At 33.0% G+C, this 15373-nt stretch overlaps 1 protein-coding gene across 1 annotated transcript in view; it reads right to left on the bottom strand.

Moving 5' to 3' along the window:
- LOC104617851 (rotatin-like) overlaps positions 1-14603 on the bottom strand; it is a gene marked incomplete at its 5' end in the record, with an annotated part of 37403 nt that extends 22800 nt beyond the window's left edge. The window contains 5 exons of the mRNA XM_010283284.1: positions 786-984; positions 1736-1847; positions 8415-8497; positions 10710-10902; positions 14532-14603. Coding sequence (XP_010281586.1) covers positions 786-984; positions 1736-1847; positions 8415-8497; positions 10710-10902; positions 14532-14603 — 659 coding nt within the window. The remainder of the gene's footprint in view (positions 1-785; positions 985-1735; positions 1848-8414; positions 8498-10709; positions 10903-14531) is intronic.
- Positions 14604-15373: the final 770 nt, after the last annotated feature.

Here is a 15373-nt window from a genome sequence, read left to right as displayed (position 1 = left end):
GGTTATTTTCTTTCCTGTAGAAGAATAAACAGCTCTGTAATAATATAAACTGTATTCAAACAAGAGTTGGTTTTTTCGTTAATTGCAGTATGAAAAGCAACTATGAAAGCTCTTGAAAACTTTAAAAAAAACCCTGAACTAATTTTCATGCTTCACTTCAGGACTTCCAAACATTTTTTTACAGATGAAAGAGTTTCTTACGATGCAAGTGGAAACATGGAATACAATCTGAAGACTATTATGAAGTGATTCCTTTAAAAAAAAGAAACAAAACACCAGGGTCTATCATTCAATACTTTCTCAAATTTGGCAAGCATTATTGACTCTCTTTTAGTGTGACAGTCCTTCGCTTATCCTCAGAATACTACATAAAATTCAAAGAAGAAAATCACAAAATGAACTGAAATGATCTGCAACTTTGAATATCTGACTATATTATGTATTTTTCTATGAAAGAAAAAAAAAGTTACCCCTCCAAAAAGGATGACTAAATGGCCATCTAGACAAAAACTTAAATCATTACCAGAGGAACAAAGCAGTCCTGTAGAAGACAGACACTACAAATGGAATCACCCATATGACTACCTTTTCTGTGAAATAAAGAAATAATCCAAATTCTTTTCTCTTGATATTATTTTTTTTAAAGTCATTTTTAACACTTCAGAAGCAAGAAGTGATCAATATATTTAACAGTTTTGGTGAGAAACACTGGTAGATCTCATTTCAAAATTTTCACCTCTCATTGCTACATCATCTATATAGTTCAGCAGTTATTGATCTCATACCTGCTGAGAGCTGTTAGCAAATGTGCTTCCTGAAGAGCAATTCCAGTATCTTTTGGTGTGATAACCAGCAGATTGTGCAGAAGGCTGCAAACAGCTGAGAGAAGGGCAGGTGTGACTACAGCACGCTGTTTAGATAGAGTAGCAGACATGGGAGAATCATGTTGACTTGGAGATTCTGGTGTGGTTGTATCACTTTGACCTAGAATGTGTTTAATAAAAAAAAAACAAAAAAAAAACCACCAACAAAAAACCCCACCAAACCACAAAAGATTAGTTAGAGCAGTTACATAAAACATATTGATCTTTCTTTTTCATAAGATATCCAAGTACATTTTAAACAGTATACTCTGGAATAAGAAAAAAACAAGCAAGCAGGCAATCAGATACAGAAAAAGTGTTATTTAAAATAGTTCCAAAATAAAATGTTCCGTCTACAAGGCACTAATAATCGTTAAACATGAACAGTGAATTTGAAAGGTATAAATCTTCATTTTTTTCCTTAATAGAAAATTATTTTATATTTGTAGATATAACTCTACATACGTTTAATATTTTTTTACATTAAATAAATTTTTATCTTTCTACATACAAAAAGAATTATATATACACCCATGTGTGTGCATGCATGTGCGTGTATGTATATATCAGCTTTACCAAAATTGAATGTTTTGAAAGGGTGCCTGGATGACAGGAATATAATCTAAGTCTTGAGTTACATTTCAAACAGTATCAACCATTTCCACTTATTTCTGTCAAATGTACTTCATCCTATTTCATTTTAAAGGAAGCATTTCATGTTTGTCTTCCAAAAAAACCCACCAGAAGCATCAATGGTGATTGTTCCAGCAATAAGCAAGCTTCATATTCATATTCATGAAGAAATACTGGAATTTAGGCAGCCTAATGCATTGTATTCAGCATTACGTACACAAAATCATAATTTGACTTACCTTGTGCCATAAGCCGATTAACTACAGTTTCAGGAATAAAACTGTTTGAATTTGTTGGGACTATTGCCTGAAGCTCAGTAACACTCCCCAGTGATGGTGATGCAGACCGAATCTAGAAAGACATAAAAAGGAAACTAGCCGATTCCAGCTTTTATAGAGTAGACTTCTATTTATATTTTGCTTGAAGGGGGGGAACGCCCCCCCCCCCAAACAAAACACTAACCCCAGGGGGGGAACCCCCCCCCCCCCCAAACAAAACACTAACCCACCAAAAACAACAAACCCACAAAACCAAAAAACAATGTAAAATTTACTGTTCAAAAGTAATCTTATTAAATTTTTCTTTTTTTATATACACACACACAGACACATATAAACATCCAATAATTGAAACTGTTGAAAGATGTGCAATATGCATTTCAGTTAAAAACTGATCGATGCCCATGTTACTGGAAATTTCTCCTCTTCATCCTTCTTTTTCACCCATATAATTGACTCAATCTACATTTGGACTAAGATAGAAAGGCATTACTGAGGCATTTAAACTCTAATTTTTCATGGACTATTTGCTCTACTGAGACCATCAGCACTTGTCCATTTATACCAGGACACACTCAGACAAAAATATCACAAGCACATTAATCATCAGCCAAAGCTGAAGTTCCAGAGTCTTTCCAACTCTGGGATGGGTTCTTCTCTTAACCTTAGTCCTGTGTATTCATTTCATGGTGAAGATGTAAGATATTTACATGACTGTAGACAATTTTATTGTCACACTACTGTGCTGCTTCTACCAATTCTACATTATCTATCCTACTATTAATTTTGCATGCTTTCAAAAGTTCTTAATGCTCTTGCTACTGTGTTTAAAACCACAAGCTTGAGATCAGAATACCTAGAGTCTCCAGCTTAATAATATGCTTTTGTGATACAGCAAGACCTGTGACCTGTTTCAGAGTATGGGAGAAGCATCTCCCATGTGAGGTCACTTTTTCACTTCTGCTTTTTGTTTTCTAGCTGGACAATTCACATCAGGTAAGTTTTCTTCAAGTGTCACTATACAGTGTAAAGAATACAGAACATTGGGTAACCCAATGAAATCCTGAGACAGTCACAGCTGTGATGGATGGGTGTTATTGGACTTTTCCTCACAGTAAGCTTTCTAAGAAAGACCAAAGTATTTCAAAGGTTTTTTTTACAGCTTCATTAGAATATCAGTAGGAATGTTTTTTTACCTAAGGAAAAGTCAAAAGTTACTTAATTGACAAAAAGGGTGGAGGGAAGGAAATCACAGATTATTCCCTTCCTAGCTACTGTATCCTTGCAGTTAGGTCACTACTTTCCAGGTTTGGCTTTGATTTACTCAGCAGCATTTTGAGCAACAGAAACTCCCTATTTATTTTTTTCTCATCCCCTCAAAGGTTTAACCCTGCCCTCCCCCCAATCACTTCCAAATATTGTTAGGCTTCTATCAGCACATCTTTACTTGAGACCAGGGTCCCTGCATGAGCTAAAGGTTGCCATCTCCATGCTGTAATTCCCTTCTCTCCCCTATTTTTCCCTGGTGTCCCACTACTGTCCATCCTACAGTCTTGAATTTTTCTCCTCAAGCATGTTCAGTTTTTCCCCAAAAAGTCCAGAAGGTTATTGTAACACAGAAGACAAGCTACAGTAAGATTGGGGCAGGGGGGAAAGGGGTGTGTCTGAAACCCAGGATTCACATCACAAACACTAGCACATGCTTGGCTAAGTAATTTTCTTGTTAGCAAAATGCAGTACCAAATTGTACCAACCAAATGAAATCAAATTCTGTTTGGAATTTATTACACAAATAAAATGCATATTTTCCAGCTGAATTTAAAGTTTCAGTTTTTTGCTTTAAATAATTATTAAAATCCATTATTTCTATTAGAGTAAATCAATCCATCTTGACACATGGTAAATTCTGCATTTATTCAGCACTATGCCTCAATTCCAAGCATTATAATAAATGACAAAAACCATTAACTTTAAGAAAAAGTACAAGCCCAAAACGTAACTTCTACGAGTCTATATGGTTCTTCAGCAACTATTAAAACCCTAAAAGGAATTACTACTATGATGAGAGTCATCTTAAAGATATTATTATGAATTTATACAAGCTTTCACATATTAGTAAATAATATCTTCTACATCACACAACAACTTTTTCTCTATCTTCTAGAACTCTCTAAACACTTGAGGCAATGAGATAAAGATAAGGTTTTAGATAAGTTTAAAAAAAAAAAAATCAATAAAAGCTTTATCTGGTTAGAAAAATATCAGCTCCCTGCACTGATGGAACATTTATTGGTAATTGCTTCACAGTGGGACGTGCGCTAAAGCCCGAAATTTTCTGCTACCTTAACAGAAAACATACAGTAACACAATGAAGTTGTTTCTGCAATGCTCTGCCTTCCAGGAAAGAAAAGATATTACCGCTTTTATAAATCACCTTTGACAAGGATAACTGGGGGTCTGAGACATTGTATCTAGTAAAAGATATTTACTACTGCCACCATATTCTTTCTGGGATCAATGATGCATTCTGTTGCTTAACAGTGAAACAACAGACTTTGGAAGGAGGTTTAATTTTGGAAAAGAAAGGGTTCTGTATTGAGGGGGAGATGACAATGGCAGATTAGAACTAATACAAAAGAATACAAAATTGTTTGAGTGGAAATACAGAAGAAGTGTGAGGGTTTTGCCATTTATCTACTACATATGAGTAAAAGGTCTTTTCTTAACCTCTAGTACAAAAATTCCTCTAGCATTGATTTAATAGGCTTGCAGTGATTAATTCTATTCGGTTCTCTTTTCAAAGGTTTAAATCACTTAACTGTATAGTACTCTGGTAACCATGGCTCCAGAAAATAAAGAACACATTTTTATAAAATAGCAAGATGATTTCATAGGAAAGAATGGCCATGACTTAAAGCTATCTGGGAAATGTCTGCAGATCTTTAACCTGCACCATTTTTAGCTCAAGTTTCTAAATAACTGCTCATTTTGCTAAGCTACCCTGGACACAGAACAGCCCTAGTGTATTTATGCAGTGTGAAGCAAGTTAGTATCTCCATGCTGATTGGGTTCTCAGTCATACATACTAAACAGAAAACAAACATTTTTGTTAAAATAAGAATAAGGATTTGTTCTCTGTAATGATAACTTGAGTTCGTTTAAACTGTGAGTTCTATAAAAGACAAGAGATTTTTAATCCCCTCAGAATTGGACTTTTTGTCCATATTCCAGTTAACAGAAAAATAGATAAATTTGACAAAAATCTATAATCCACTGAGATCTTAAAAACACTAAATACAGTGCATATGAGTTAATACAGTACATACAATCCAGCTCTGATATCATCTTTTACATGACCTTGAATCATTGATTTCATTCCCTCGTTGCCATTCTTTGCACTATAAAATGGGCAAAATCGTACTTACGGCCTCTGCAACACCTCTGACAGGCTATTTTATATACTAAAGTTAAAAAAAAAATAATTATTTCTGCTACTAATGTACTTGCTTCTTAATATTCTCAATTTTACTTTCTCCAAATTTGGGGAAAAATTTGTGGATGGGAAAAAAAAAATGAAGCCAAAAAGCAATTTAGATACTATTTTCACCTAAGGTTATATAAACCCTGTGTGAAATCAGCCTTTGACAGTAGATAGCTCAATTACAGTACTGATAACATGAAATTTGAAAACAAAGAAAAGTAACAGCGTCTTCTCTTTGTCAGAACTATTTTCAAATATATAAAAAAAAAAACCAGCAGACCTTTTCTCTTTGCAAAATCAGCCTTTGACAGTAGATAGCTCAATTAAAGTACTGATAACACGAAATTTGAAAACAAAGAAAAGTAACAGTGTCTTCTCTTTGTCAGAACTGTTTTCAAATATATAAAAAAAAAAACAACAGCAGACGTTTTCTCTTCGCGGAAAAGAAATTCACATAATTCAATAAAAAGACATCACTTTTGCTTCTGCAAAGATCTTCAGGATGTGGCTTATTGAAGCAAAAAGCAGTTTCAGCTTCCTAGACTGGCGTTCATGAAATGAATAGATATGGACATATTTAGAACAACTATTTTTTAATATATCAGAGAAGAGCTTCCGATAGAAACAATTCTACTTGGTTTGATAGCTACTAACTCTCAATTATTTGTGGCTGTTGTCATCAAATCTGTAGCATACACAAAAAAAACATTTTTCCCTTCAATAAACCTGCAGAATCCCTTTCATCTGTGATGGGGAAAGCATGCCATCTAGTGGGCTTGCAATAACTATCTTCCTGGTACCATCAATATATCAAATTTAGAGACAAACTTCTACAAACTTTTGTTAATGACCTCACAAATGTATTTCTTTATCTCATAAAATGTGAAATTATATAGCAACAAATTGAAAATACCTTATTTCGGGACAAGTTGGAGGTTTTAAAAGTATTTCCAAACTTTACTTGATAGAAACTTAATAGTCATTAACTGCCTTCTGAAATACAGTTTGTATTTAGCCTCAGTTCCCTTCCTCTCTCTTTCTCTCATAATTAATACTGGCACTGGAACATCAGATCTCTGCATCTTGCCTTCCAGCTTGGAAACTTACCATCTGTCATGTCAGCACTGGTATTTTTTTAAAGGTAAGAAACTTAGTTAATAAAAACAGGAGTTTACAGCTGCCAAAAAAGGTCCATTGAGGACAAATGGAAATGAAATTAACTTCTATAAAAGACAATCAAAGTTATTGCGTAAAATCTTCATATGTATCAGGGGAAGAAGGAAAACAAAACAAAACAAAAACCAAACTTGAATAGAATTCTTTAACACTAGCTTTAAGAACATAATCTCAGCAAATAAGTCTACCACATCTGCAAGACTGATACAAATGAATGTATCATAGTATTACACTATGCTTTCCACTTTAAATAATTAGTTGTCCATTTCTTAAATGGAATCGTAGAGCTATGCCTTTATGTTAAACTACGATGCCACTTAGTATATATAAATTAAAACACATTAATTTGATTTAAGAGATTCCAAATTATTTTTTCCTTTTTTCAAGCTACTGAAGCTGAAGCAGTTTCATGTAATGAACTCTTCAACTCTTTATGAAAACTCAAGCACAACTTTAGGTAGATTACTCAACCCTGATAAGAATTACTGAAATTTAACTTTTCCCGTCAAGTAACATGAACAAAACAAGATTAAATTTGCTCAATATTTATTCCTATAAATAAGCAGCACTCAGTTCATCCAGTAAAAAGCAATTCAGAATCAGCTGCTTTTAAACAACCTGAGATTCTTACGTAAATGGTTTTTAAGCCGTACTCATGTTACATGCACTTTCATTTATTTTAGTTTCAAATATTCATATCTGAATTTCTGTTTAGAATAACCTTAAGGGTTTTTGAGAGGTTTTGTTTTGTTTTAGATAAATGAAAATCAAAATCATTAAGAACATTTCTGAAAAAGAGAAATTTTAGCTTAAAACTAGAGTATACTTTTTCTGATATTATTAAAAACATGCCAGATAACAGTAAAAGCACTAGACAGCAATACAGTGTCAAAACAGTAAAGAAAATTATAATTGGGAAAAATGTTGAGATAAAATTACAATACTGGCTTTTCCATGTTTTTATTTTTATCACAATCCACAGCAAAACCAGGCATAACAATTTTAGTCAATAAAATAAGATAGCATCTTGTTGTGCTTTATCAGTCTTTGCCATATAAGCATAGAAATTTTTGTGCTATAGTATTATGGCTTCCATATTACATTAGATGGTTATTCATAAATCAAAAATTTTTTGAAGAAAATATAAAACGATAAAAATGGATTTCAGTGCAACATGTCAGCGTTTTCTTGGAGTTATGCTGCAGTCTTTGAAAATATATGATTTTTAAGAGGTAACTAACGAATGTTATAAAAGTTTCCTCCACAGCCTGATCTGATATTGAAAATCTAGTCTGGAACTGGAAGAACATATTTCAATTTCTCTTCCTTTGCATTTGACATCTTGAAAGACAGCATGTTTACAGTCTTTCATTGCAGTAATGATCCTAGCCAGCGACAAATTTTTCAAGCAGCCACCTGCTTTCTTGTATTTTTCATGTCTATTTTGGGTCTTGCAAACATTGGTGCCACTTTTATATTTTCTAAAAGCATTTTCAGAACCCAGAGTTTATTATGATACAGAATATGATTTTAACCCAATGTACTTCTGTGGTTTTGATTGATCCAGTTCTGTAGCAGGGTAGTGTAAATATAGGTTCACTCTGAAAGGACAGTTTGAATAAAAGCAGCAGCAATGATAGCCATAGATGGAGATGACTGCATTTTGTCAATAAAGCCAATTACAAAGTAATCTCTAGAGAAAATGTCTTGCTTATGAGAAACTACAGAATTCAGCATTGCCTTATGCATTTAACTAGTCAAGGTAAGCTATTAATTTTTCTCAAGTAAATAACCATGAAAGTTTTCTTTAGCATATTAAAGCTACTTTAGAGAAAATTTAAATTTAGTTGCAGCTTTTTAATTTTCAGTTTTGTTTTGTGTTTTGTTGGGGGTTTTTTAAGCATTTGTAAGACTGCTAATTTTCTTCAAAGCACTTCATGAACAATTTTATATTTAAAATAAATAGATTACTCTGCAAGTTACCATAGTTTCAGATGTTGACTGAGAATGTGAAGATTGGCTTTGAGTGGATGAAGCCTTCCAAAGATTAAGAGAATCATCAAAATCTGTAGGAAAAAAAGAATAAAAATAAAATTTGAACAGAGAGAGTTTTCTTTTTCTTTACTACATACCAGCAGAGAGCATAACAAGCTTTTCAAATGATTCTTTCAGTGAAACAGAAAAGTAGCCAACCACAGTTATCCTTCTGAAGATCTCAGAATACAAGTTTTCACACATTTTACCTACAAATTCTTATTCAGAAAATCCCTTGAATAAACAGAGATTAAATAAAATACAATTTTTAGTTGCAACATAAAATAGTCTGGAAAAAGCTACACTTAGCTCAAACTGCAGTTGCATAGCATTTAGTCATTTGAAATAGTTCCGATTTAGTTTTATTCAAAATGTAATAGTACAAAAGTATTGAAGATACTGGGGTCTCACAGCACAAACATAGTGAACAGACGTCCTTATCTTCGAAAGACTTCAAATTCTCATTTTAAGAGAAGCAGTTTCAAGAGAACCCATATTCATAAATATAATGAAGGCAGAATGACTTTGTAACTCTGTTTCAGAATAAAACGTGACAAAAATTTTATAGGACACACCTGTAAATAATAGGTTTTGAGGTTTTCATATATTTAGAAAACAACAAAGAATAAAGTACTAGATCACACAAATTCTGAGTGCAGTAGAAGTGCTATACATTTCTTAGCTAATGACTAAACTGAGCTAAGTAATTTTTATTTTTGACATAACTTTGCAAATGAAGGGTTTTTTATATTCCTGAAAAATGTGAGGAAAATACATAGGGGAAAAGAAACGACAAAAATAGTTTCAGGAAGATAAACCAAAGCAAGATCTTCTGTTAAGAGGTGACAAGGGACCTACTGAAAAGCAGAAACAGGTCATTATAAACAAACAACACAATTCTGAACCTATGAATGAAGGACTTACAAGCCTTTCAAGCACTATAGTTTCAGAGAGGAAGCAAACATTGTCCTGTCTTCCCTTTTTTAAATAAATAAAAATTTTGTTTCTTGTTCCTGAAATATCATAAATGACATAAATTTCAAAGCTTCTGGAAAAACTTTTTTTTGGATTTGCTTTTCAATGATCTGACAAAACGTATCTGAACTACTCAATGAAAAGTTCCGCAATCCCGGAGTTTGAGTGCCCTTAGATCTGATATTGCATCAGCTAACAACTACCAAGAGGCACAAATAAAAGGACCATGGGAGAAGTGAAATGCATTGGACTGAAAAAAAATTACACTTTACTATAAGTAAATAGTAAATAAAGCAGCCACAGAAGAAATTGAGGATTTTTATGGCTAGAATTTTGTATACTGCTGAGCTATTTCTCTGATAAGTCAGTGAGTTTACTAAGAATATTTCTTTTCCGTGAGTCTGTCAAAGTTGTAACTTGCTAGGGGAAAATAGCATTCCTCTTCTGTTCATTCTTCTGTAACATGTTTAACAGAAGCAGACCTACAAGAACTGTTTAAATCTGTAGGCTTATAAGAGGGAAATACAGAAACTTAGGCACACAAGAAAGAAAGAAACCAAAAAGAAGGAACTTATTAATTTTCCCTAAATTAATTGAGCTCTCTGAAATTAACATCATAATATGTATTTGGACAAGAATGTGGGTTCCCACAATGCATCATAGTAAGTCTTACAAATACTGTTCAGAAAACAATGACTCAATATAAAAGTTAGATCTGAGATACTCCAAAGTTATACAGGTTTAAAAAAAAAAAAAAAAAATCAATCCAACCCGAGTATTAAATTTGATCAGTCTATGAATTAAATTATATCTGAAAGTCTTAGAATGCAGCTAATTTCAGCATATTAGAGTCCACTCCTTTTCACGCATCTTTGTAGTTGAACACATCAAGAAACAGAAGTAGGCGTCTTAGAAACAGTCCATATATTTCTTTTTATTAAACTTTCATTGTATTGGTCTGTCATAAAGTCACAACTGTAAGAAGTATTTTACACCCAATATTTTTCAAGAAAATGTACTGCAGAAGCAATTACATCTTTTCCATTTGTAACATTTTGAAGACGTAAATAATGACTCACAGGTTTTTTCTGAGACATGGTAAACTAGTAACTTATCTACATCTTAAATCATCAGAGCAACATTTTGACTTAACAACATATTTCCATTCCTGGTTTCTGTTCTCATTTTTAGTTCCATTTTTAGTAAGAACTATTTGAGGTTAAGTTATTCAAAAGTAGAAGTTATTTAAGTAGGTTTAAAATCACTTACCAGTTATACCACCTTTTTCTATGATAGTGTCATCTTCCTTGGAAGAATTCAAATCAAACATATAACATCCTAGGTAACAGTGTTTTACCATCTGATTCACATGTTCATAGAATCTGCAGTGATACAAAAGGGCCTTCAGTGCAGGTTTTCCTGTCTGAGAGAGGCCAGATTCTTCATCATGTACACAGGGACCCTGAAGACATCAAATTCACAAATACCATTCCTTTACAGACATGTTTTACATAAAATAAACTGTCAAAAAACCCCGAATTAAGCCTAATGCTTAGTGTATGTGTATATCCATAGCTGGTTTACAGGCTGTAACTAATAGATCCTAAAAGTCAAATGTCGATTTTACTAAGGCTGAGCTAAATCATAATATTTTACAAAAACTGTAATCATTTAGCAAAATGGAGGTAGCTATTTAGCTCCCCAGAAATTTGTTAACAGGTAAGTAGAAAGCCATAGAAAGCTGTACATAGGTGGTTTTAAGACAGTACATGTACCAGTAGACTTTAAAATTTTAATTTCTCGTTTAATTGTACTTACAGATATCAACTAAAGCAGAAGTTTTCTTTAGAAAAAGGCACACTCATACTAAGAGTAAACATCCCAAAAAGGACATCCTGTTCTAAAGTATACTGCCATTATACTATATCTAGCTATGTCAATCTATTATGATAAAAGGTTTATTTAGAAAACAAGACATAAAAAGAAAGAAATTCTCTTTGAAGAATGGTTTTCAGTCATTTCTTTTTAAATATTGACTTCAGGGAAAACTTTCTAGAGAAGTGGATTTACATCTAAAAAGAAAGACTTCATAGACTTATTTCAAATAAACAGTTTTATTTGACCGCCTTTGTTATAGTATTTCTCTAGTGTTTTCTATGGTAACAGAAGAAAACAAGTTTTATTAAGCTGCAAGATAACCTATCTCAGACTGACCATAAAAATTGTGTTAATTGGCAAAAGAACCCAGAATGAGAAAAATTCAAACCAATTACATTCTGCAAGGCAGTTTTAAGAGGCACATTGCAGTACTTCAAAAAGAAACTAGTTAAAATTATGTAAAGAAAATTCATCATTTAATTAGAAATTTCCTTTGGCAGTCAGGAGAGAGCAGAAGTAGATCAACTGCAAAGAAGTAATCTGAAAACCACTATTTGTCCACAAGAGGCTCTAGATCTTCCCCAACCCCTCCATTTACACTGAATACAAGCTAACTGTGCAAAAAAAAAAAAAACACAAAACAAAACAAAAAGTAGACCAAGTAGAAGCAGAAAAACTATTTTATGATACAGGAGAAGTTATGACCAGAGTTTTAGATGGCTACTGCTCATTCTTTTTGGTTTCTGTAATATATAAACAGCCTATTTTCACTATTTGCCTTTTACGCCAATTAATGAAGAATCAGATCTGACAGTTCGAAGAAGAATGTAGTATTTCATGTCAACTTTTTAGAATGAATTATAAAACTGCACTCATACACTGTCAGCATCTCCTTAAGACTGTATCAATATGACCAATGCATACTTTGGAAATTCTGTTAAATTTAGTCAAAATTTTACTACCCAGAACTATCTTCACTAGTTTAAAAAGCTATGCCAAATACTTTATTGTATAACAAGGGCCCTGAAAGATATACTCATCAGTTACATTGATAAAGTACTCCGACTTCAGCAACCTTTATCCAACACAGTACGTTGCAATTGACACAAGTAGACTTCACTCATTACAAAAAACTTCCTATGCCATTCTTTAAAGCAACATAGCAGTATGAATTGTCATAAAGCAGATAAACTAGATAACAGGAACACTATAGACATTCTCGTGAAAATACTGGCCTACAAACTCTATTTACAGCCTTTCCTTTTCCAGTCCTATGTGCCTAAGGTAAATAATAATAAGATAAAAATAATAAAAATTAAAAAGATAAAATCATAATTTTCTACTTTGACTATGGTACATTATTCCTACTATTCACCCAGATCCAAGTAATAGCTCTCCTTTGAACTTGCTTGCATTAAAGTCAACAGAAAAACCATCTTATTCGGTGCAAAGGAAAAAAAGTAACTCTGAAATATAGAATTTGATCCTGGTGGTATCTTACAATTTTAATTGTTGTTTGTATTTTCAACAGTTTTAATTTACCAGTTACCATAAAGTATTGTTTGATAGTATCTTTCAGCATGAACACTTACTAAGTGATGAGCAATTTCCATTAAATTGCACTTATTCTTAATAAGAATCACATTGACTCAAAGCTTCTATTAATTGCACTGGAATTCATCCAGAATTCTGCAACTGGATTCAATTTCTGTCACCTCACCATAGACATTGAAATGTTTAAAAAAAAGACTACAAAGCAAGTTTTAATAGAGCTTCTATGAACAAGTTAAAATGGCTGACCCTTGTAAATCCCCTGCTATTATGAATTTAAAGAATTAGTATTTATATTGATAAAATATAAGTAATAAGCAATAAGACTGAAACAAGGGCCAGATTTGTAAGATTACTTGAACATCTTCCTTTATGATCAGATGTAAAGGAAAAATACTGTACTCTAAAATGCAGCTCTGCAAGAAATAGCATAATTCATTTTGTGTGCAGCTGAATCATAGATAACTTATCCTAGTAAAATAGGAGGAATGCCTTCCAGCACTAACTTGATCATTTGCAGATAGGAACAGATAAATCAGGACATGGTTGCATCTGCATATTTCTTCAAAAGAAACCATACACTGTTCTCATATAGGTATGATGTCACATACCAGAAGGAGCAAGATGGACAGAAAGAACAGGTATCAAGGCCACAAAAATTTGAAAAATTAGGAACTAAGGTCCAAAGATCTTTACGTACAGAGAAACAAACTTGATGACTGACTCAAGATCAGAACTGGAAAAGTCTCCAGGGAATCTTATTAGTTTGTACAAATATCTGATGAGAGAAAGTAATGGAAGACAGACTTCTCTCATTAGTATTCAGTGACAGGACAAAAGGCAACGAGCAAAAACTGAAATACAGGAAATTCTATTTAAACTTAAGAAAAAAACTTTTTCCCTGTGAGGGTAGGCAAACATTAGAACAAGTTGCTCAAAGAGGTTGTGGGGTCTCCATCCTTGGAGACAGTCAAAACCCAACTGGACACAGCCCTGAGCAACCTGCTCTAGTTCATCCTGCTTTGAGTAAGGGTTTATGTTTTTAAGAGGCATTTAAATTGACTTAAGCAACAAGCTGCTTCATCTTTCTTTAGAAAGGGTTGTTGGTGGAGTCACCATCTCTGCTAGTGTTCAAAAAACGTGTGGATGTGGCAATTCAGGTCATGGTTTAGGGGACATGATGGTGCTGGATTAATGGTTGGACTTGATGATCTTGAAGGTCCTTTCTAACCTTAGTGATTCTGTGATTCTCATCACTTACATATTTCTTTCAAAACATTTTATAAACATCACATTCACAGAATTTCTTCTTCCTCACACCCCTCAAATCATGTTGCATTCCAAGTGTGGGTAAAATAATGACCAGTTTCTATACTAAAACATTAATGATACTATGTAAGTAAGCAAGTTTCCTAGGAGCCCAAAGATACTACATTCATGAAATACAAACACATATATACAAACTAACTTTGGTTCTTTTTTGAGCTTGCTGGAAGTTTGAAAAAAGTTTGTCTATTCATGTATTTCTCTTTCCAAAATGTCACCTTAGACATGCAATTTTTTAAGTTTACATTTTCTAGGTATGCTGACATAGGTTTTTGTATCAAACAACGTCTATCTGTGACACTATGACCTTTATCATCAAATGTAATAGTCACTCACTTGCCAAATACAATCTTTGACAACTTCTGTAGGAATTGGGATCACAAGGAGATTTTGTAGAACAAAAGCAGCCTGAAAGAAATGAAAGCATCAATATTGCCAATCTAGCCATCGCAGTTCAAAAAAAATCCACATGAGATTGAACAGCACAGACCACATATTATTCCATTGCTTTAGACATATGTTGAAACACAAAGAATTTTCCTGTTCATGTTGGAAAAAAAATAATTAGAAGGATATAACCTAAAATCCCTCAGACTTCACCTACAACAGATGTCATTAGGGCATGGCACAAGAGAGGACTGGTAAGAAAAACAGTAAGAAAGAGATGGAATAGAAATCATTAGGAAACAAATTTATTTTTTTATAAAATACTTTCATCACTCTTCCAGTACAGTTAATCCTGTTCAATGAGAATTAGATAACAAGAAGTACTGGAAAAAAATCCCTGAGCAGGAAAACCTAGGTAAATCTTTATGACCCTTAACTCTACTGTTCTCATGTACTTTTTTTTTAATAAAATAATTAATAATAATTATATAATTAGGACAATTTGGGGGACACCTTGGGACATAGAGACACATATGTTCCAAACAGTTACCTGTCAAAACACACGGCATGTATGTTTTTCTAATTTATAACACACACATTTCACATGCATATACGGGTGGATTGAAACCACTTTTTTTGTCATTTGTCAATCTTCTGTCAATAATTTGACTCTTAAGAGACTACTAAAATGAGTGAGAAGTTAAATAAAACAAAGGAAGCGCACATTCTCAACAGCATTTTGCACAAATAAATTCAAAATACTACTTTGGAATATGTAATTAGTGGAGCAA

Source organism: Phaethon lepturus, unplaced genomic scaffold, assembly GCF_000687285.1.
Source record: "Phaethon lepturus isolate BGI_N335 unplaced genomic scaffold, ASM68728v1 scaffold10880, whole genome shotgun sequence".
In the NCBI taxonomy this organism is placed as follows: Eukaryota; Metazoa; Chordata; class Aves; order Phaethontiformes; family Phaethontidae; genus Phaethon; species Phaethon lepturus.
The sequence above is the reverse complement of the archived record's forward strand: the minus strand, read 5'-3'. Positions and strand labels throughout refer to the sequence as shown.